Source organism: Triticum aestivum, chromosome 1A (genome assembly GCF_018294505.1).
Source record: "Triticum aestivum cultivar Chinese Spring chromosome 1A, IWGSC CS RefSeq v2.1, whole genome shotgun sequence".
Classification (NCBI taxonomy): Eukaryota; Viridiplantae; Streptophyta; class Magnoliopsida; order Poales; family Poaceae; genus Triticum; species Triticum aestivum.
The window spans coordinates 590,642,701-590,661,141 of NC_057794.1; the positions used below are offsets into that span (position 1 = coordinate 590,642,701).

Below are 18,441 nucleotides of genomic sequence, written 5' to 3' on the forward strand. Positions count from 1 at the left end.
GGAGCGCCAAGCAGGGTGGGCCAGAGTCGCCAGGGAGGAAGGGCCGCCCGGAATCAGAGAGCCGAAGTGCCAAAGGCCGCAATGAATGGCCTGAACAGAGACCTGCGGGAGAGGGGCGCCGGAGCGATCACGCCGACGGGGGCCGGCGGCCTGGAAGGCGGAGGAGGAGGGACCAGCGAGGACGCCGGGGCGCGCCAGGATGAGCGGGCCGCGCCCAGCTTAGATCGACCGGCGACGCCCCAGGACCGGCTGCGTCTACCACGACCCCTCCGCTAGGCCGAGCCTTGGGCCACGGACAGACGAGCGGCGCTCGTCGGTCGGGTGTGCGGCGACAGCCGCGGGCCCGAGGCCTCGGCGCTCCCACGGGCAGTACATGGTGGTGTGGCGAGACCAAGGGCATGGGAGGGGGTGAGCACCAGCGCGGTCGCCATCGAGGGAGGATTCCTCGTCATCAGCCATGTCCGACCAACGGAAGCGGGAGGGCTCGAGGCTGACCGGGGGAGGGGCGGCGGCGACCGGCGACGACAGCGCGGGAGGCACAGGCGAGGACAACAGCGACGGTCGGGTGGGGAGGAGTCGCTGGCGAGGCAGACTGGAGGCGGCGGCGCCGGCGGGAGGCCCGCGTCGCCCAAATCGCCAGAGCCCGAGTCGCCTGGCAACATCCTCGTCCATAGAGAAGCTTCGGCAAAAGAAAATAACCAAATGAATCTCATGTTGATCTTCCGAAGATTAGAATGTCAAAAGAGTAACTGTTGTACTATCCAAGGAAGGTTTACAGGAAAACATTGGTGACTAAAAGAGTTGGCTGTTTTATACATATGTGTAACTAAATATGTTGTACGTGATGGATAAGATTCATTTCTTTTTTACACTGTTCAATGTAATTGCTCACTTTTTATATATCTAAAGAAAATGTATTTGTGTACCAAGAAACGCAAAGTACACATAGCATGCTTTATTTTTTACTTCCACAGATTCTATAGGCAGGCCTTGTGATTGTCAGAAACTGGAGCTGATTCTATTTTCAGAATACTAGCATCATCTCAAGGGCTGCAGAACAGGTTCAACGTTTGCAAGAAATATGTGGTTTTCAGAATCGCAGCAACAATGAATGTTGCACACCCACAAAAAAAACAATGATTGTTGCACAACATTAGCTGAAATCCAACACCGCGCCGATGATAGGTTTGAGGAAAAACTTTTAATTATGAATTCAGTTCTCGTAGCTGTTTGGAGGCCATACCGAGGTTTCAGGGGACGTATTATTTATTTTGTTTGCTGTCACTTCGGTTGATTTCCACTGCCTGGGACGTGAGCCATACGTCACGTCAAGCAAGGAAATCTAAGTCTTGTTAGTTGCTTTGTTTTCTTTCAACATGTGACATTTTGGTCTGTAATAAAGCGGGGATTACTTCTAGCAGTGGAATCTCTGAAGATTGTGGGGCATGTAAGCGGGCTGAAAGCATGACAGACGTGGAATGGTGGCGGCTGTTGGGTGATGAAGTGCATGCGCTATGTAATATATTTGTTGTTTCCATGCATCAATTTTTCAGTTTCATCTTAGTTTGGCTAGATAGTTCAACATGTATTCTCTGTGTGTGCGTATATAGGTCTGGGTTGTATATTTTGCACCTGTCACGTCTCTCTCCACCTCTATAACTTGTACGTAGCTTGGGAGACAAGACATCAGGTGCACCCCTTGTACCTATATATGTGCCCCGTGTATGATCAATGAAATTATCAGTGCATGCAATCCCATTCTTCCTAACTTACATGGTATCAGATAGCAAGTCGATCCCCTGCCATCCGGTGTCCGAATACCTTCGTCCAATATATCAATCTTTACCTCTCGACTATTTCGAGACTCCTCGTCATGTCCGTGATCTCATCCGGGACTCTGAATAATCTTCGGTCACCAAAACACATAACTCATAATACAAATCGTCATCGAACGTTAAGCGTGCGGACCCTACGGGTTCGAGAACTATGTAGACATGACCGAGACACATCTCTGATCAATAACCAATAGCGGACTTTGGATGCTCATATTGGTTCCTACATATTCTACAAAGATCTTTATCGGTCAAACCGCAATAACAACATACGTTATTCCCTTTGTCACCGGTATATTACTTGCCTGAGATTCAATCGTCGGTATCCTCATACCTAGTTCAATCTCGTTACCGGCAAGTCTCTTTATTCGTTTCGTAATGCATCATCCCGTAACTAACTCATTAGTCACATTGCTTGCAAGGCTTATAGTGATGTGCATTACCGAGAGGGCCCAGAGATACCTCTCTGATACTCGGAGTGACAAATCCTAATGTCGATCTATGCCAACCCAACAAACACCTTTGGAGACACCTGTAGAGCATTTTTATAATCACCCAGTTACGTTGTGACGTTTGATAGCACACAAGGTGTTCCTCCGGTATTCGGGAGTTGCATAATCTCATGGTCAGAGGAATATGTATAGGTCATGAAGAAAGCAATAGCAATAAAACTTAACGATCATTATGCTAAGATAATGGATGGGTCTTGTCCATCACATTATTCTCCTAATGATGTGATCTAGTTCATCAAATGACAACACATGTCTATGGTCAGGAAACTTAACCATCTTTGATTAAGGAGCTAGTCTAGTAGAGGCATACTAGGGACACTTTGTTTTGTCTATGTATTCACACATGTATCAAGTTTCCGTTTAATACAATTCTAGCATGAATAATAAACATTTATCGTGATATAAGGAAATATGAATAACAAATTTATTATTACCACACAACCTACGCCGTCTCCGATTGCCTTTGACACAACAGAACTCCCGCTGCCGATTCGATGAATTCTGCTCCTTCTCTAGATCAATAACCGCAACCCCAGATCGAACCTTGCTCTGATACCACTTATTAGAATAAATTCGAGGCGCTCCGTCGATCTACCGAGGACCAAGCAATCACACAAGCACGACACCGAGATTTGTTAACGAGGTTCACCGATATGGCTACATCCCTAGGGCATATGACTACGGGCGCTCCTCCCCTTGATACCACTACAATACCGCACCCCGGCCGCCCGGGCGCCGGCACAAATCCAACCGTAATCTACCTTGTACAATAATATTCGACACAACTCTAACAACACTTCCTTGTTTCCATTAATCTCCCTCAAGGCCCAACGTGCATGTATGACTTCCTTCCTTTGCTTCCTTATCTCAGCCTTTGCTTATTGATTCCGAGACAACTCCTTGATAACCAGGACATTGAAAGGCCTATATAAATTAGTAGGATTGGATTTAAGGACGCCATGTGGGACTAATAATAGGTGAAACAAACTTCTCTTCTTAGCAAAGCACCAAGCCAGCTCGGTTGGTGTGGACAATAGGTAGGCGAAGGTGAGAGGTCGTGAGTTCAATTCCAAGTAACATCTATATTTTTGCCAGGCCTTTTATGTGGGCTAGCTTAGTTGGGCCACATCCCAAGCTGCATGCGCCTTTCCCTCAGGTAGGCTTCGTTCGAGCGTGCGCCTTTCCCTCAAGGCAGGCTCCGTTCGAGTCGCATCGCTCCAAAGGAATAGTCGTGGGTGGAAAGCCACGTGATCACATGAATAGTACCACCTCGGTAGAAAATAATATGGGTACGACGGAGAGACAAAAAATGGACGAAATTACGGTGGTAAGAAGCAATAGCCCCTTTATTATTATTAGGTAAAGAGTAAAGGTATCAGGCTGCTGCGTTCCTGCTTTGCAGATCGGTATAGGTCAGCGTAGCATTGTGCGCTAGGATTTATAAAAAAGTAGCTTAACCATGGGCGGGCCACGGCCCATTGAGCCTTGTTGTAGCTCCGCCAGGCATCTCCCATTTATTAGCTCTTGGGGGCTCCCTCCTCCCAAGTCACGCGGCCCGGGGGGAAACCATCGTCACCACTCAACCTCCTTCCCCTCCCCATCCCTCCTCCCCCGTCGCCGGCCGGCATTGGCGGCGACGGGGCTCTCCTCTCCCCCACGCCCTTCCATGGTGGGACGGCGCGGGACAGCTGGATCGGGCACAGGCGCTGGCCTTGCGCGGGGGCGGCGGCGCTGCAGCGTCGGGCGCATCAGATGGCGGTGCGCCGGCAGCTGCGGGCTCTAGGTATCTCGCGGGATTTGGTGGTGCATGCTCCTGCGTCCGGTCGGGTCCTTCCTCCCCGATGTCTGGATGTCTGCGAGCGGCACAGGAGGGTCTCCCTTGGGCCCATCCTAGGCTGCAGTGGCGGCTAATCTGCTCCTCTTCTCCGACGGACGGGCGGTTGTTGGTGGCTTCATGACGGTCCGGGCTAGTGGTTGTGGTAGGACGAAAGAGGGGTGTTTCTGGTGGGGAGGCCGATAGGAGGGACGGGTGCTCCGACGAGGTCGAGCTGCTCGTCGCCACCACAGGGGGTGTCGGTCGTGGTCGTGCCTCGCTCCTCCTCGTCCCCCATTCCCTGGCCTAGCGCTCTTTGGTCGCAGATCTGGCGATGTTTGAGGTGGGGTGGTCGCTAGTGGTGTCGGGGGTGGTTGTGGTTGGCTGAGCTGGTCAAAGCCGCCTCCTTTGGTGTTGTCACGGGTGGTCTGGGTGCAGGGCGGCGCCCTGGTAGTGGGAGGCGTGATGATCATGGGCGGATCGCGCGGCTTGGGTGCGGGCGGACAACCACGGCCTCTCGGGCGGCATGGTTGTGGGTGGTTGGCGGAGCAAGGATGGGACGGAGGGGTTTGAGCACCGGGGTACACCACTTGCCCGGTTCCTGGGTTGACCGCCCGCGGCGGCGTCCGTGGATGTCGTTTTCTCCTTGCAGGCTCCATCACGGTGTTCTGACCCCTTTCGTGATGCTCTGGGTGAAAACTTGATCCCCGGATCGGACGGTGGCGGCTACCAGAAGTTGTACCCTTCTTGAGGGCACCGTGTTAAAGCCCTCGCACTGGCAGTGTCCGTCTCATCTTCCTCGGTGGAGCCACATGATGAACTTCTACATGTCCGTCCTCCGACCAAAATGGCAGAGGTAGCCCGGGGTCGAGATAGAATTACTCGGCCGCAGTTGTGATCTCCATAAGTTCCAGTAGAGAGAGCCACATGGCACTCACAAACAATGAAAAAATAGCGTGCCATGATAAAAATAACATGACTCTTAAAATATGCTATTAGCGACGCTATAGTGTGCTATTTTTTTCACTGCTCACAAGTCACATATATAAGAACAAGACAGAATAGATCAAGGTAACATATATATACATACACACATGCGCTCTCTCGACTGAACTATATATATGAACAAGTCCCAGTAGTGTCAGCAAATCGAGCATGTGCTCCCTTGTTCAGCATACATCACAAACATAATCAATCGAGCATAGCACTAATGCTGCATCGCATACAACAAGATCATGCAGCAAGTCTTTACAAAGCAATCCAGCCAAGAATGTCCAAACAGAGTGAGCGCAACAACATCAATATATTTTTTCGAAAAGGAGGTCATTCCCCGGCAACAACATCAATATATATATAGAGAGAGATTCCTCATCTATATATATCAAACATTCCATGCTGCTGAATATAGCTTAGAATCAGTACTGAAGACAGAGGAAAGAAAAACATTCCACACTGATGAAGGATGCTACCCTAGAAAAATACGAAGAGATTTCGAACGCTTTAATCGTGAGGGCCTGCATACGTTGCAACATCTTGCAAAAGAGAGACTTCTCTGGCAGGGCTACGTATTCCTCCGTCCGAAAATAGTTGTCATCAAAATGGATAAAAAAGGATGTATCTAAAACTAAAATACATCTAGATACATCCTCTTTTATTCATTTTGATAACAAGTATTTCCGGACGGAGGGAGTATATGCTACGAGCGGGAAATAATATCCACCGTCATTACGAACTGCCAAATTAGCTTCCAACTCTGCATGTCCGCCACTAATTGACCGAGGGTACACTAGATTGGTCACATAATCTGACAAATTCAAACTGTATTTCGACGGAATAAATAAATAAAAACTAATTTAATATTCAACAGAAGGGTGGTTTGGGTGCACTGATAAGGCATGCCTGAGCGTGGATGATATGATGGAATCACCGGAGCTAAGCAGAAGCAGTTTGATCTTCTGGAGGCGTAACAAGTGCTCCATGCCAATGGGTACTCTGCCGCACCACTTCGCGACACCGAGAGTGAGGGTTTGTATGTTGGGCATGGCCCCCGCCTCGAACCCCAGGTATGACATAACGTCTTCCCTAGATTCGAATAAAAAATACTCCAGAACCGGAAATAGTCCTGTGCCCAATATAGCTCTTTCTTTGGGGATATGCGATGGCCTCAAATCAAGTTTCATGAGGGACGGAAGCCTTCCAAGAAGATGAACCTCCTCAGTTGAAATCTCCTCCACACGCAAGTGGAGGATGCGAAGGCAATGGAGACCACTCATCCATATGGGAACTCTCCGAAATTGCCATACAGACCCGTGAAATTCCTCCATATGTTGGAAACGAATGGATAATGAGTCCATCTGGTTACTGACTTCAGTACATGGCCCGTATAATGTAAAATATTTCAGGTTACATAGCTTTCCAATGGAGCAGGCCAAAGCTTCAAGTTCTAGCTTGTTCATACACTCCACTTGGAACTCCACTTTCCTTAGATTGGTCAGCTTGCCGAGACCAATAAAACCCTTCATCACATTCACCCCGACCTTATCGGTGAAACTGTACCTTGATAATATCAGAGTGTGCAATGATGTCATATCCCCAATCCATTCTGGCAACACTTCTTCCATGCAAATTTGAAGAAAGGACAAGCGGGGCAAATGTACTATATCTGAGGGGATGCTCTTGATATCGGCATCAATTATGGCCAGTGTCTCTAAGTAAACAAGCGCTTGAAGTTTAGCAGGGAGCTGTACAAAATCTTGTCCCCGAACATACAAATACCGCAGCTGAAACAGTTGGCTAATAGCGGTGAGGTCAAGTGTCTCCCCGTCATCCCTAGAAAGGCCTTCATCAATTCTGAACACCCGGAGATACTTGAACGAGGAAAGAGGAGGCATGGAGTTCCCCAATAGTGTAAATGATCGAACTTGTGATAGGGCAACACCAATAGTTGGCCCATTTGTTGCTCCACCACCAACAGTGGACCTCAGAGATAATCGGCGAGCCTTATATTTACAGCCATTTAGTCTTGCCATCTCTTGATAATTGTACGCCACACTTACAAAGTTATCTTCAGCACACTTACTTAGGATCAAATCGAGCATCATGTCATGTACTTTGCAACACTCCTCCCTACACTCTGTTTCAGAAGGCTGAATCATGTTTCTATTGATAAGTTCATTCAAATAACTTCTGCCAATATCCTCCAGATCTTGCGCATGCAAACTACTGATGAAACCTTCAGCTATCCATTGTCGAACCAGATCACCGGTCAAGATTTCGAAGTCCTCGGGAAACATACCAAGGTACAAAAAACATGCCCGCAGATGAGCGGGAAGATGCATGTAGCTAAGGTTTAATATATTCTTCATCTCTTCCATGTTAGGATTTGTCGCAGATTGGGCACCTAAAGAATCCCTAATACTTTCCCAGCCCTTTGTTGATCTTTCTTCACCGGCTAATAGGCTAGCTATTGTGATAACTGCAAGTGGCAATCCATGACACTTCTTCAAAATCTCAACCATGACGCCTTCAAGTTCGGATGGACAATCATGCACAGACCCAAATACTCTATTTAATAACAGCCTTCTTGAGTTTTCTTCACTAAGAGGTTCCAATTTGTAGATGCTCTCACGGTCATTATGATAGGCTGCTCTAGCCACACCTTCCACTCGTGTTGTAACTATTACTCTGCTTCCATTACAATCTTCTGGAAAAGCACACAATATAGTTTTCCATGTTGATTCATCCCACACATCGTCAACAACAATAAGGTACCTTTTTAAATGTATGGAGAGAGGTTAGTTACATTATAATATGATATGATTATATTATAGAAAGAAATCATCAAAAATTTACAAAATAGGTTATAAGAAAGACCCTTTCGACAAAGGGGTATAGGGTATTTTCTTAAAAACTATGAATTGTCATAATGAATGGAATAAATAGCAAAGCATGTGATCATTTAGCAAAAAAGAACCACATGAGAATTCTAGAGCCTTTCTTTTAAAAGAACTCTCTTTGATAAAGACTTAGAGGAGTATTAAAAGTGTTTCAATATACTCTAGGAATTTTTGAACTACATGTGAAATATACCAGAACTTCAACTAAGCTGTATGTTGTATGTTTGTATTCATGTTGCGTTATTTGTTTACAAATATTCATATTTATAAAAACACAATAAACTAAAAAAATCGGAAATCTCAAATGATTAGTAGCTATATGCCAATTTGCCCACGTACATCAATCTAGTGATTAACTATGTTTTTCCCATAAAATACATGAAGGGTATGTTTAACCTTGGATATATTTTTACTTCAAAACAGCTTAGCACATACGGGTCACACATACATTCATAAGACTTCCTTTGAAAAATCTCTTCTCACTAAAGGTACATGGGGGTCGCATGTCTCTAACACCTAGAAATTATGACACTGGATGGAAAATAAACCATTCGTGCCCTTAACTTTTATAAAGATGCATTTTCTTCTACATAATTTCTTTTAATTGTTCTATTTCTATCATAAGCACACAAAGAACCAAACAACTAAATATGCAGCTTGCAAGGACAAACATCAGTTCAAAACATATGTTAACCAATTACTCAGCTCAAACTAAACAGAAAATCTCAGGCAAGTGACGACTATTGACAGTAAGTAATACCTCTTATCTTTCAAATGTTGCCTTAGCTCTTCAATGATGTCATTAACCTTGCGAGCGCGAGACGAAACAGGGTCATCCATCCCTAGTTTCAATTGGAAATTGTTAAGTAGCTCAGCTATATCAGGCCTCTGTGAAACTGAAAAGAATGCCTTGATGTCAAATTGAGAGCCAGTCTTGTCATACACTTGTTTGGCAAGTGTAGTTTTACCAAGACCGCCGAATCCCACAATTGACACCACCTTGAGTTTCTTTTGAGTATCCATCAACAAAGTAGCAACTTTCTCCCTTGGACCATCAATGCCCACGAGAGTAGCTGCCTCCTGGTAGACCGCTCGCAGCCGAGGGTCAACAGCCACAGAACCAGAGACGGGCTTCCACTCATCAATCTTATACCTCTCGCGCCGAGAATTTGCCTCCAAGGCAAGATCCTTGAGCTCTTCCATCCAGTCGACTGTCCGAAGACGTTGTCGAAACTTCTTGATGAATTGAGCAGTCTTCTCTATAAGGCCTCCCTTGGCATCATCAGCGCGAAAATCGTGCATGAAGTCATCAATGCAATTCTCCATGTCGTAGGACATATCCCTGACATGATCCACCCAGTCCTTGATGGTTGGATCGAGCTTGTCATCCATGAGCTCGAGTTTCTGGAGGGCAGCGTTCATGGCGCTGAGTTCCTTCTCTAGGAACGAGGCATGCTTCCTGACCCCTTTGAACTTTTCGTACTCGACGCCCATGAGTGCGTTGAGCTTGCCGATGAGGGGGTTCATCACTGCACTAGCCACGGTCACAATTCCGCCTGCCATTTCCTAGCTAGCGTGCTCTATTGATTCACTGGCTAGATGTTGGTGTGAAGAGTAGAAGGAATGCAGAGTTGGTGCAAAGGGCAGAAGGAAGGCAGCATGTTTATAGATCCTCGCCAAGACATTAAGCTGTTGGAACGTTACGACTCATTGGGCCGGCCTTGGCAAGTGCTTTATTAAGTTCAATTGTGTACGTTAATCTACAGAATAGTAGAATATATAAAGATGTAACCAAGCAACGGTACGAACAAGACAGCGCAACGTACACTAGCTACCAGACACCGCGTGAACCAAAAATCACCTAGGATGGATCGTTAGGGCATCTGTAATTGTGCAGTTTCTTTTTTTAGGATAATTGTGCAGCTAATTAACTACTTAATGTTAGCATAGGATGTATACTTGCAGGACAAGAGGCAGCGATACGCGCGAGGGGTAAGACTCAAGTCCCCAATGCAAAGGTGCTAAGCTTTTGGGTGCTAAGCTTCATGCATTTAATTAGTTGTAGACTCGGAATTGTCTTTCCACCTATGTACACGTGCTTAGCGTCGTTTCTTTCTGGGTCACCATACTACTCTCTCTCTTCTTAACTAGCATATGCCACATTAGATTTTTTTTAGTTGGCAACCTTAGCACATGTACAAGATGGAGCATTAGAAGGGGCCTAACCAGCCATTGATTAATTAAACATGATCTTGGCCAGCCTCCGCGTGAATTTTAATCAGCTGGCAAACCTATGCTGACAAGATCGAGGCCACGAGATAAAACACCAGCAAACATGCCGGCGTGCCAGCTTTGCAGAATTTAATCATCGATCAACAAGAAATATTGTGTGACGAACGCCAACAGAAACTTCATATGGCTAGGCGATGGTCGCCGATGGCGACGCGCCAGGCCTTGCATACGACGGCGGGAGGCATCGGAGGACTGGACGGAACGCCTCCGACTGATGGCTTTGTAAGTGTTAAGCTCGTCACGATTCAGTTCCGTCAGTTAACTGGGAGGCTGCCACTGCACTGAGGTCCAGGCAGTTCAGGCCTCAGGGCATGCAGCAGCTCCTGTTGAGTATAATGTTTATTAAGAAAGATGAGATAAATTAGGATTTGTTCTGACTTATCTTGTACTTCAAGTAGATGATTGTACTCCTATATATATTCCCACAAGGCTCAAGCAATATATCCATCAAATTCCACCAAACCTCTCTCTCCCTTCTAACATGGTATCTATCGCAAGTCGATCCTAAACCCTAGCCGCCGCCGCTTCCGCACCCGTGCGCCGCCCCCGGGGCGGTCAGCCTCCATGACCGCCACCGGGGGCCGCGCCGCCCGTATCTAGGGTCCATCCGCCGGCCGTGTTGGTCGGCTGCCCCAGAGAGTCTTTTTTCCCGATCCTTTGATCCGGGTTTTCGCTCTCTCGCCGGTCGCTTTGATCAGCGTCTACTTTTTAGTTTTCTACTCCAACACCGGCGTGATTGGCCGGCTTCTTCACCGACCCGGCGGCCTCGCGCGTCATCCCGTAAGTCGAGCACCACGGTTGCCGATCAAGCAAGTGTAAAATACAGTGTAACAGGAATTCAGAGTCTCGGTTGGTAGATTGTTTCTTTTTTTCTATGCTTCGGTTGGTAGAATTCAAACAGTGCTTCAGGCTCAGGCTCAACGAAAAACCATACTTGCCGATTCTCAAGGCCATCCCTTTCTCAGCAAAAAGAAAAGAAAAGAAGAAATAACACATCACTGTGTTCATGGTGCTGCACAAACTTCACCTTCCATATACAAATAGTAAATGAGTTTCAGACAGGAACGCACATATACACAAAGACCGAATGAACAGTATACTCCTTATATGAACAAGTTCCATCCTAGTCCTAGATTTGGACAAACTTCACCTGCCATATACAAATAGTAAAAGAGTTTCTAGTCCTAGTACTAACTGCATACTGCTCTCTTCTGGAAGCAAAAACAATGTGGGGCTTCACAGCAAGAAATGAAAAAGGAGAGGCACATATGAAGAACAGAGTACAGAGCAAGGTACACATATAGAAACACACACACAAGACTGGACAATATATATGAACAAGTCCCAGGTTTGAATAACCAATTAATCGGTACCGACTCAATATGGATTATAATGCGGTGTGTACCTGTACGCAATACGATGATGCCAAGTCTCGAGCAAACCAGAAAGTAGACAGAACCAAACCAACATGAGACTAATGGTTGCTGCATTCACTACTGAAATTTTCGTATAGAGCGGGTATATAGCTCTTTGCCGAGAGCCAAACCACGGGCACTCGGCAAACATGTGTATGCTGAACACAACTCTCGGCAAAAGTGACAGCACGGCAAACCCCCACGTATGCCGATACGAAGCGGCAAAGCACACTCGGCAAAAGGCCGACACTCGCATTGTGTGATTGGAAGTTCAGTTTTACGTAATTAGCCACTTGGCATTGTGTGATTGGAAGTTGGGGGGAAGAGGGGCCCACCCCCACTGAAAATCAGGGGGGGGGGGGGGGGGGGAGAGAATGGGTGAAGGAAAGTTACGTAGGACTGCACGTAATTGTTCGTAGGTGTAGAATTATTCCACTCGCAAACCCCCACATATGCCGAGAGCCCGTGCACGGCACTCGGCAAAGGGTTGCCACGTGGCAAGACCAGCAGTGGTTGACATTGCTCTGACGGTCGCCCTGCTTTACCAAGTGCCCCAGGAATGGTTCTCGGCAAATCAATATTTATTGAAATTTTTATTTTCCTACGGTGAAAGCGTCTCATGAGGTTGCGCACACATACATGAAGTTGTTGTGGATGCGTCTCGCAAGGTTGATGTTGGATATTTATGTGGCTTTCAACATTTATTCAACATGATTATTATTTATTGAAACCAACATGGAATTATTCATATTATTAATGTTTGTGACGGGGAATAACTGATGCGGAATTTCACTCGAGGAAGTAATACTCGAGATGCCGAGGACGACTGTGATGGAATACAATAGAGGAATTAATAGGGATCGACTCTACTGGAATTTATATGTACGTACGTATTTTTCCCGGGACATCACAAGGTGGAAGAGCTGGGTTTGTTTTGCAGGATCGGCTCTGCAGGCTGTTGACCCACATGATTAAGATTGGAAGTTGATCTCATATATACTACAATCTAATCATGGCACATGACTCACACATGTGTGCTAGGGACTAGTATATTTAGACTAAAAAAAACTGGCATGTTTGATCGTGGTTGGTAACATTGCCCAGGAGTCGTACAGATCTTTCCGGAAACAGGTGGAATAATAAAACGCCTGGAAGTGGAGTCTATAAATAGGTCCCTACCCTCTAGCCTCAATATGCATTGTGAGCGGCACCACGGAAAAGGTAGAGGAATTAGAGGGTAGACCGTATAGCCCACAAATCCTAACAGTGCCGTGGTGCATTGTCTTGGGCTCGCCGCGCAATATTTGCCTGCTGGGCATACGCCAGTGTAACTTGCTTACAGTGATACCCACGGCGTGCGTTTGCAGATCAACCGTACACAGACAGACACTCTAAAATTCCAATTTCATTGGCTGGTGAACATATACATGAGCCTGACATGTGGAACCCCGTGACATCGTACCAGCTACTGAACATATATAGGATGGTTTTTGGCATGCAACTTCTCATACTTCTATATATGTTGATGAATGGGGTTAAGCTGTGCCAATGTCAACATTATTGTGACGCAAATTTCAGACAGAGACGGCGAGTATAGTGCAGATTTTAGTCATCACAAATTTGTGGAAGTTAGTCACCTACATTTTTGAGGGGAAGTTAGTCACCTAAATTAATACTCCCTCCGTCTCAAAATTCTTGTCTTAAATTTGTCTAGATACGGATGTATCTAATACTAAAACGTGACTTTTGATGCATCCATATTTAAACAAATTTATGACAAGAATTTTGGGACGGAGGGAGTATATAAGTAATCATGTGCATTCCAGGGAAAAAAATATGTTACTACATCTTCATTCAGTTATATGTAACCCTCAAACTTAACCATTCTTTCATGTAATGTGAGTCTCAGTTGGTGCAACAGCAAAGCATAGTGCTTCCTGCATTCTACTTTCAGCTTCAGGCTGATGTATCATGTATGTACACCTGCACACCAATTTGAACAAGTCTCAGTTCTTGAAACTACTTACATCACACATCTGCACTTGTTGTTTATAATCTATACATAATTAACCACAACCAAGCTGCTGCTACAACACAAATTAATAACATGGTAGACTAGTGCTAGTAAGAAGCTTATCACCAACAAATCAAATACTAGTACTTCTCAAGTCAAATAAGTCAGAAACGCAGCAGTCATAATATTTCCTCATAAACTGAATTAGAACCACCATGTATAATTGCAACCGCGTTTTGATAACTGACTGGCATGAATCAAGACTTTCGCCTTTCGGTACCTTAACCACCGCCAAACTCTGAACTTATGTTCAGGGAAGCAAACCAGTGCAAAGTCTAGTGTACAATGCAGAACAAACTTGCTAATTTAGCATAATACCGCATCGGCAGGTTATATCAGCATGATGCCGCACAAAATTTCTTCGGGATGACTCGTAGCCTAGTGTCACTACTTTTGTGAAAAACATTTGAAGACCGCTTAGTAGCAGGAGCTTCTTTCTTCTGTTCGACTGATGCCTTCTGTGCTGCATCTTCTTCTGTTGCTTTCTCCTCTGCAGCTCCACCCTTGTAAGACTCTTCAGATTCTGGTCTTTTCTCCTTGACGGGCAGTTGCTTATTTTGTTGGTTGTGCCTCTGCCTCTCTATTCTCTGCAGCCTCTGCTTAGCTACGGAGAGATATTGACGTTACAGAGATTTGGCCAGAGTTGGAAGAAGCAGATACATATAGAGAAACAAAACTGCTCCAAGTCATTGGAACATTCTGCTGGGAACATTAGGCATATTATACAATAAAAATATTAGGCAAAAAGCTAGATTAAGAACTGAGATGGCTGGTTGGTCCAGTGCTAAACATTTCAAGCCCAGAGCAGTCAGGTTATATTCAGTACTACAGAAACCAGCCGCTTTGTAAAAGTTAAGAAATGTAGATATGAATAAGCTTCTTTTCCACTATTCCAGAAAAAAAAACCTTCATTTCCCCTTCTATTTTTTTGAGAAAATTGTACCTAATGAAATGGCAAGCATCCATGTTGATGACCCTCCAATTGGGAGGCGGCGGTCAGATTCGAACTGCCACCTCATGCTTTTTAGTTTTACTATTTTTTTTTTTTGAAAATGCGGTTGAAACCACCTCATGTATACTGACATAACCCACCCCGACCCATCTGCACCTCTCTCAGTGCCCCCAGCCTAAGATGCCCTCTCGGTGACATCACATTGACTGCACACTTCCTGGAGACATCACATTGCCGAACTCAGAGAAGAAAACTCTTAACGAAACACTTAATTAACTAACCTGCCCATTGCGTAGTTGAGCAAACACTATTAAGAAAAGGGCTATAGATAGAATTGACACTAATGGCGCACCAGAAAAGTAGTGCGCCGCTACTATATACTAATGACGCATCAGTTGGTGATACGTCATTAGTGTGGAAGACACTAATGGGGCACCAGACAAAAGGTGCGCCACTAGTGATATTTTTTTTTCATTTTTACATACATACTAATGGCGCATCCGACCGAAGTGTAACTAGTAATGGCGCCCCGGACAAGGAGTGCGCCAGTACTGAATTTTTTTTGTTCTTTTTTTTGCAAAACAACTAATGGCGCACCGTGTTCATGGGACATCGATGTCCCCCTCGCCGCCGACGATCAACCGCACCCTCCCCGCTCCACCGCCGCCGACGATCAATCGCACCCTCCCCCACTCCACCGGCCGCCGCCGCCGACCCCCGGCCCGCACCCTCCCCCACTCCACCGTCGCCGATGACCCACCGCACCCTCCACTCCACCTTTTTCATATTCATAAATATTTTCAAATAACAAATTTGAACATATTTTTAAAAAAAATTATTACTGTTTTTATAAAAAAATATTACCGTTATGATTTAAACAAGTTTGAACATATTTAAACACAAATAAATATCAAATAGCATTTTAAATGCATAAAAATAAAAATTGGGGAGCCTGTGAATCAAACCCAGGACCTCCAGTGTGTGTGCTGCGTGCTGACCAGTCAGGCTAGTGGGCGGGTTCTGATGTAGATTAGGTTAGGTGGAATATAACCTGAGGGCTCGAACTGTAATTAAAAAACATTATAATGGCGCACCGCTGCTGGGTGCGGCATTAGTAAGCTTCCCCCCACTCCGCCTATTCCCCTCCCTCCCTTCCTCCCCACTCGACCTAATTTGCCCCCTCCGCCCCAACCGTACGCTGCCGCCGCGCCTGCACGCCCCCTCCGTCCCCTCCATCCCCTGCCGCCGCCACCCCGACCCCCGCCCCCGCGCCCCCACGCCCCCACCACTGCACCTCCCCCGCGCCGCCGCCCCCACGCCCCCGCGCCCCCCACCACTGCAGCTCCCCCGCGCCGCCGCCCCCACGCCCCCCACCACTGTAGCTCCCCCGCGCCCCGAGCCGGAGGAGGAGGACGAGGAGGAGGAGACGACGACCGCCAGCTCAGCCAGGCCACGCGACGCCGCCGTCCGCGCGCTGCTTTGCCCTACCTCGGCTCAGCCAGGCCGGCGCCGTGTACTCCCTCGACTGTAGGTGAGCCCCTCCCCTCCACTTCCTTCTTCTTCTTCTTCCTCTTGCCCTCAAGTCATGTGCTTATTGGTTCTTGCCCTCAAAACATTCTAATAGGGTTAGGGTTTGGGAGTGGAGACCATGGCCATGGCTTGTAAATTGTTGTTGATTCTCAAGTCCATCTCCAGTCATGTGCTTATTGGTTCTTCTTAAGTAGGATATGGTCGTCCCTCTGAGCCAATTATTTTGCTTCCCTATTTGCATTGCCATTGGTGGTAGTTGGGTAGGAGGATATCTTGTTTTTTGTCATATATGAGCTGCTGGAAATCCTCGAAACTATACCTGCCTGATGTGTCCTAGCTTCAGCTTCATCAGTTTAGTTTTGAAGCACTTAATATAGCTGCAATACATCAGTTTTGTGTAGTTTGAAGTTCTGACCAAAATGAGAGTTGATATGAACTTGTTAGTGCTGGGTGCTCTATATATTAGTGATGATTTCATCGTCGTGACATTATGATTTGTTCAGCTATTGCCAATGCAGATGCCCTGTTATGTACCTTCTTCTGGATGAACTGCTACGTTTTTCAGTTTCTAGTCTATCTGCAAATTCGCCCGAGCAGATTGTCAGTTTTGACTATGCTTTGGACGTAGCGTAGCAGGTTTATCCTTGAGTGAAGCAAATCACTTGAGACTTGTCTGGTTCATTTTCATAGGGTAATTCGGTTATCTTCTTCTAGTAGTTGTAGAGTTCTGCATACTTAGAGGACCCCGTAACTTTTGGCTCCACGTGTTGTGTGGTGCTGGCATGGATCTGGTCGGTGTTCAGTTTCAGAATCCTATGCCATCACATGGTCAGGAGCTCAAGTTAACTTCGAGTTCAGTTACAAAATTCGTGATATCTGAGTCAACGATTTGCTTCCCTCGACGCTGCGAGTTATTAGTTCTCATGCCCAATGAATTCTCTTCACTATGCTCTAGGCAGTCAACTGTGGTAGATGCTAGAGTATTGTAACTACATTTCACATGCCAAAGTAACGAAGCTGATTTCTTTCCAGCATGTAGCCTATTAGGACAATATGGTAAAAAGGAAATGGACAGGGAACCCTGTGTGCCAATTCTGTCCCCGATATTTTGACTGTATTCCTAAATTTATTCGTAGTAGTAGCCGTAATGTTCAAATTGTTGGGCTTGCGGCTATATGGAAGCTTCATAGTTGAGCTTGTTTCAATAAAAAGCTTGTGAGGTCCCCTGTTGAATTCATATCTTTTAGGTTCACCCAAATTGCCATTAAGAGAAACCAGAGCTCGCTACAAAGTCTCGAATACTAATCTTTATAACTATGTGCTTTCTTTTCTATATTTTCTGACAGGTGGCACATATGTTTCTGATGCCATATTTGTTGGTTTTTTCTGGAGTGATGATGTCATGTCTCTACCGTAGATTAAAATAAATGGAAGTTTAAAAATATGAGAGAAGTTGTCTTGACTAATTACATGTTTATGTAAAAAAGAATAATAGGGATATTTTACAACTCCTGTGTGTGTAGTTGCTTGTTTTTACTGTAGTTGTGACTGCTTTCTTCTTGTATCGTAAAAATATCTCTTCTGCTGCTTATCAGAGATGGCGGGAAGCAGCCACCGCCGTTCTGCGACACTGCAGTACTAGTTGGATGCTTCCGAGTTCTTCACTATCATACTTGGGACTTCAGTATCATCCATGACGCAGGTATATAAAACGAGAGATCTCCCCTTCACCCATCTCATTATGATATCTGTTGTTTGCTACATCACTCATTGTCCCAAACTGCAGAGGCTGCCTGACAGTTTTATGAACATGCTGATGGGTGAAGATCCGCCAAATAATGTGAAGCTGCGACAGGCCGGCAGCGGGTTTTGCAGGCTATGGGATGTGGAGTTGGTGATCAAGGAGGGCCACATGTACTTGCCTCGTGGGTGGGAGAAGTTCTACCGTGCCTACGACCTGCGGCCGGGGTATTTCCTTCTCTTCAGGTACGACGACGCCGCCACCATGCTCATCGTGAAGGTGTTCAACGCGACTATGTGTCGCATGCGCTACGCTGAAGATTATGATGCCGGTACGTTCTGCCTCTTCTTATTCCTCTACATTTGGCTTTGTCTCACATCGATT

The 18,441-nt window shown here is 46.1% G+C and overlaps 1 protein-coding gene across 1 annotated transcript; it reads right to left on the reverse strand.

Annotated features, from left to right (window-relative positions):
* Positions 1–5,525: 5,525 nt before the first annotated feature.
* Positions 5,526–9,616, reverse strand: LOC123070540 (disease resistance protein RGA5-like). The gene is made up of 3 exons (XM_044493792.1): positions 8,814–9,616; positions 6,082–7,928; positions 5,526–5,575 (listed from the first exon to the last, which is right to left on the reverse strand). The coding sequence occupies exons 1-3, from the start codon at positions 9,614–9,616 to the stop codon at positions 5,526–5,528; spliced, it is 2,700 nt and encodes an 899-aa protein (XP_044349727.1).
* Positions 9,617–18,441: the final 8,825 nt, after the last annotated feature.

Bases quoted from the DNA above. Each gene is read 5' to 3' on its own strand.
- LOC123070540 (XM_044493792.1), bottom strand. From the start codon at position 9,616: ATGGCAGGCGGAATTGTGACCGTGGCTAGTGCAGTGATGAACCCCCTC. The intron at 7,929-8,813 runs GTATTACTTACT...ACATTTAAAAAG, and splicing joins CAACATTTGAAAGATAAGAG to GTACCTTATTGTTGTTGACG. The intron at 5,576-6,081 runs ATTCCATCATAT...TGTCTTCAGTAC, and splicing joins GCTTCTGCTTAGCTCCGGTG to TGATTCTAAGCTATATTCAG.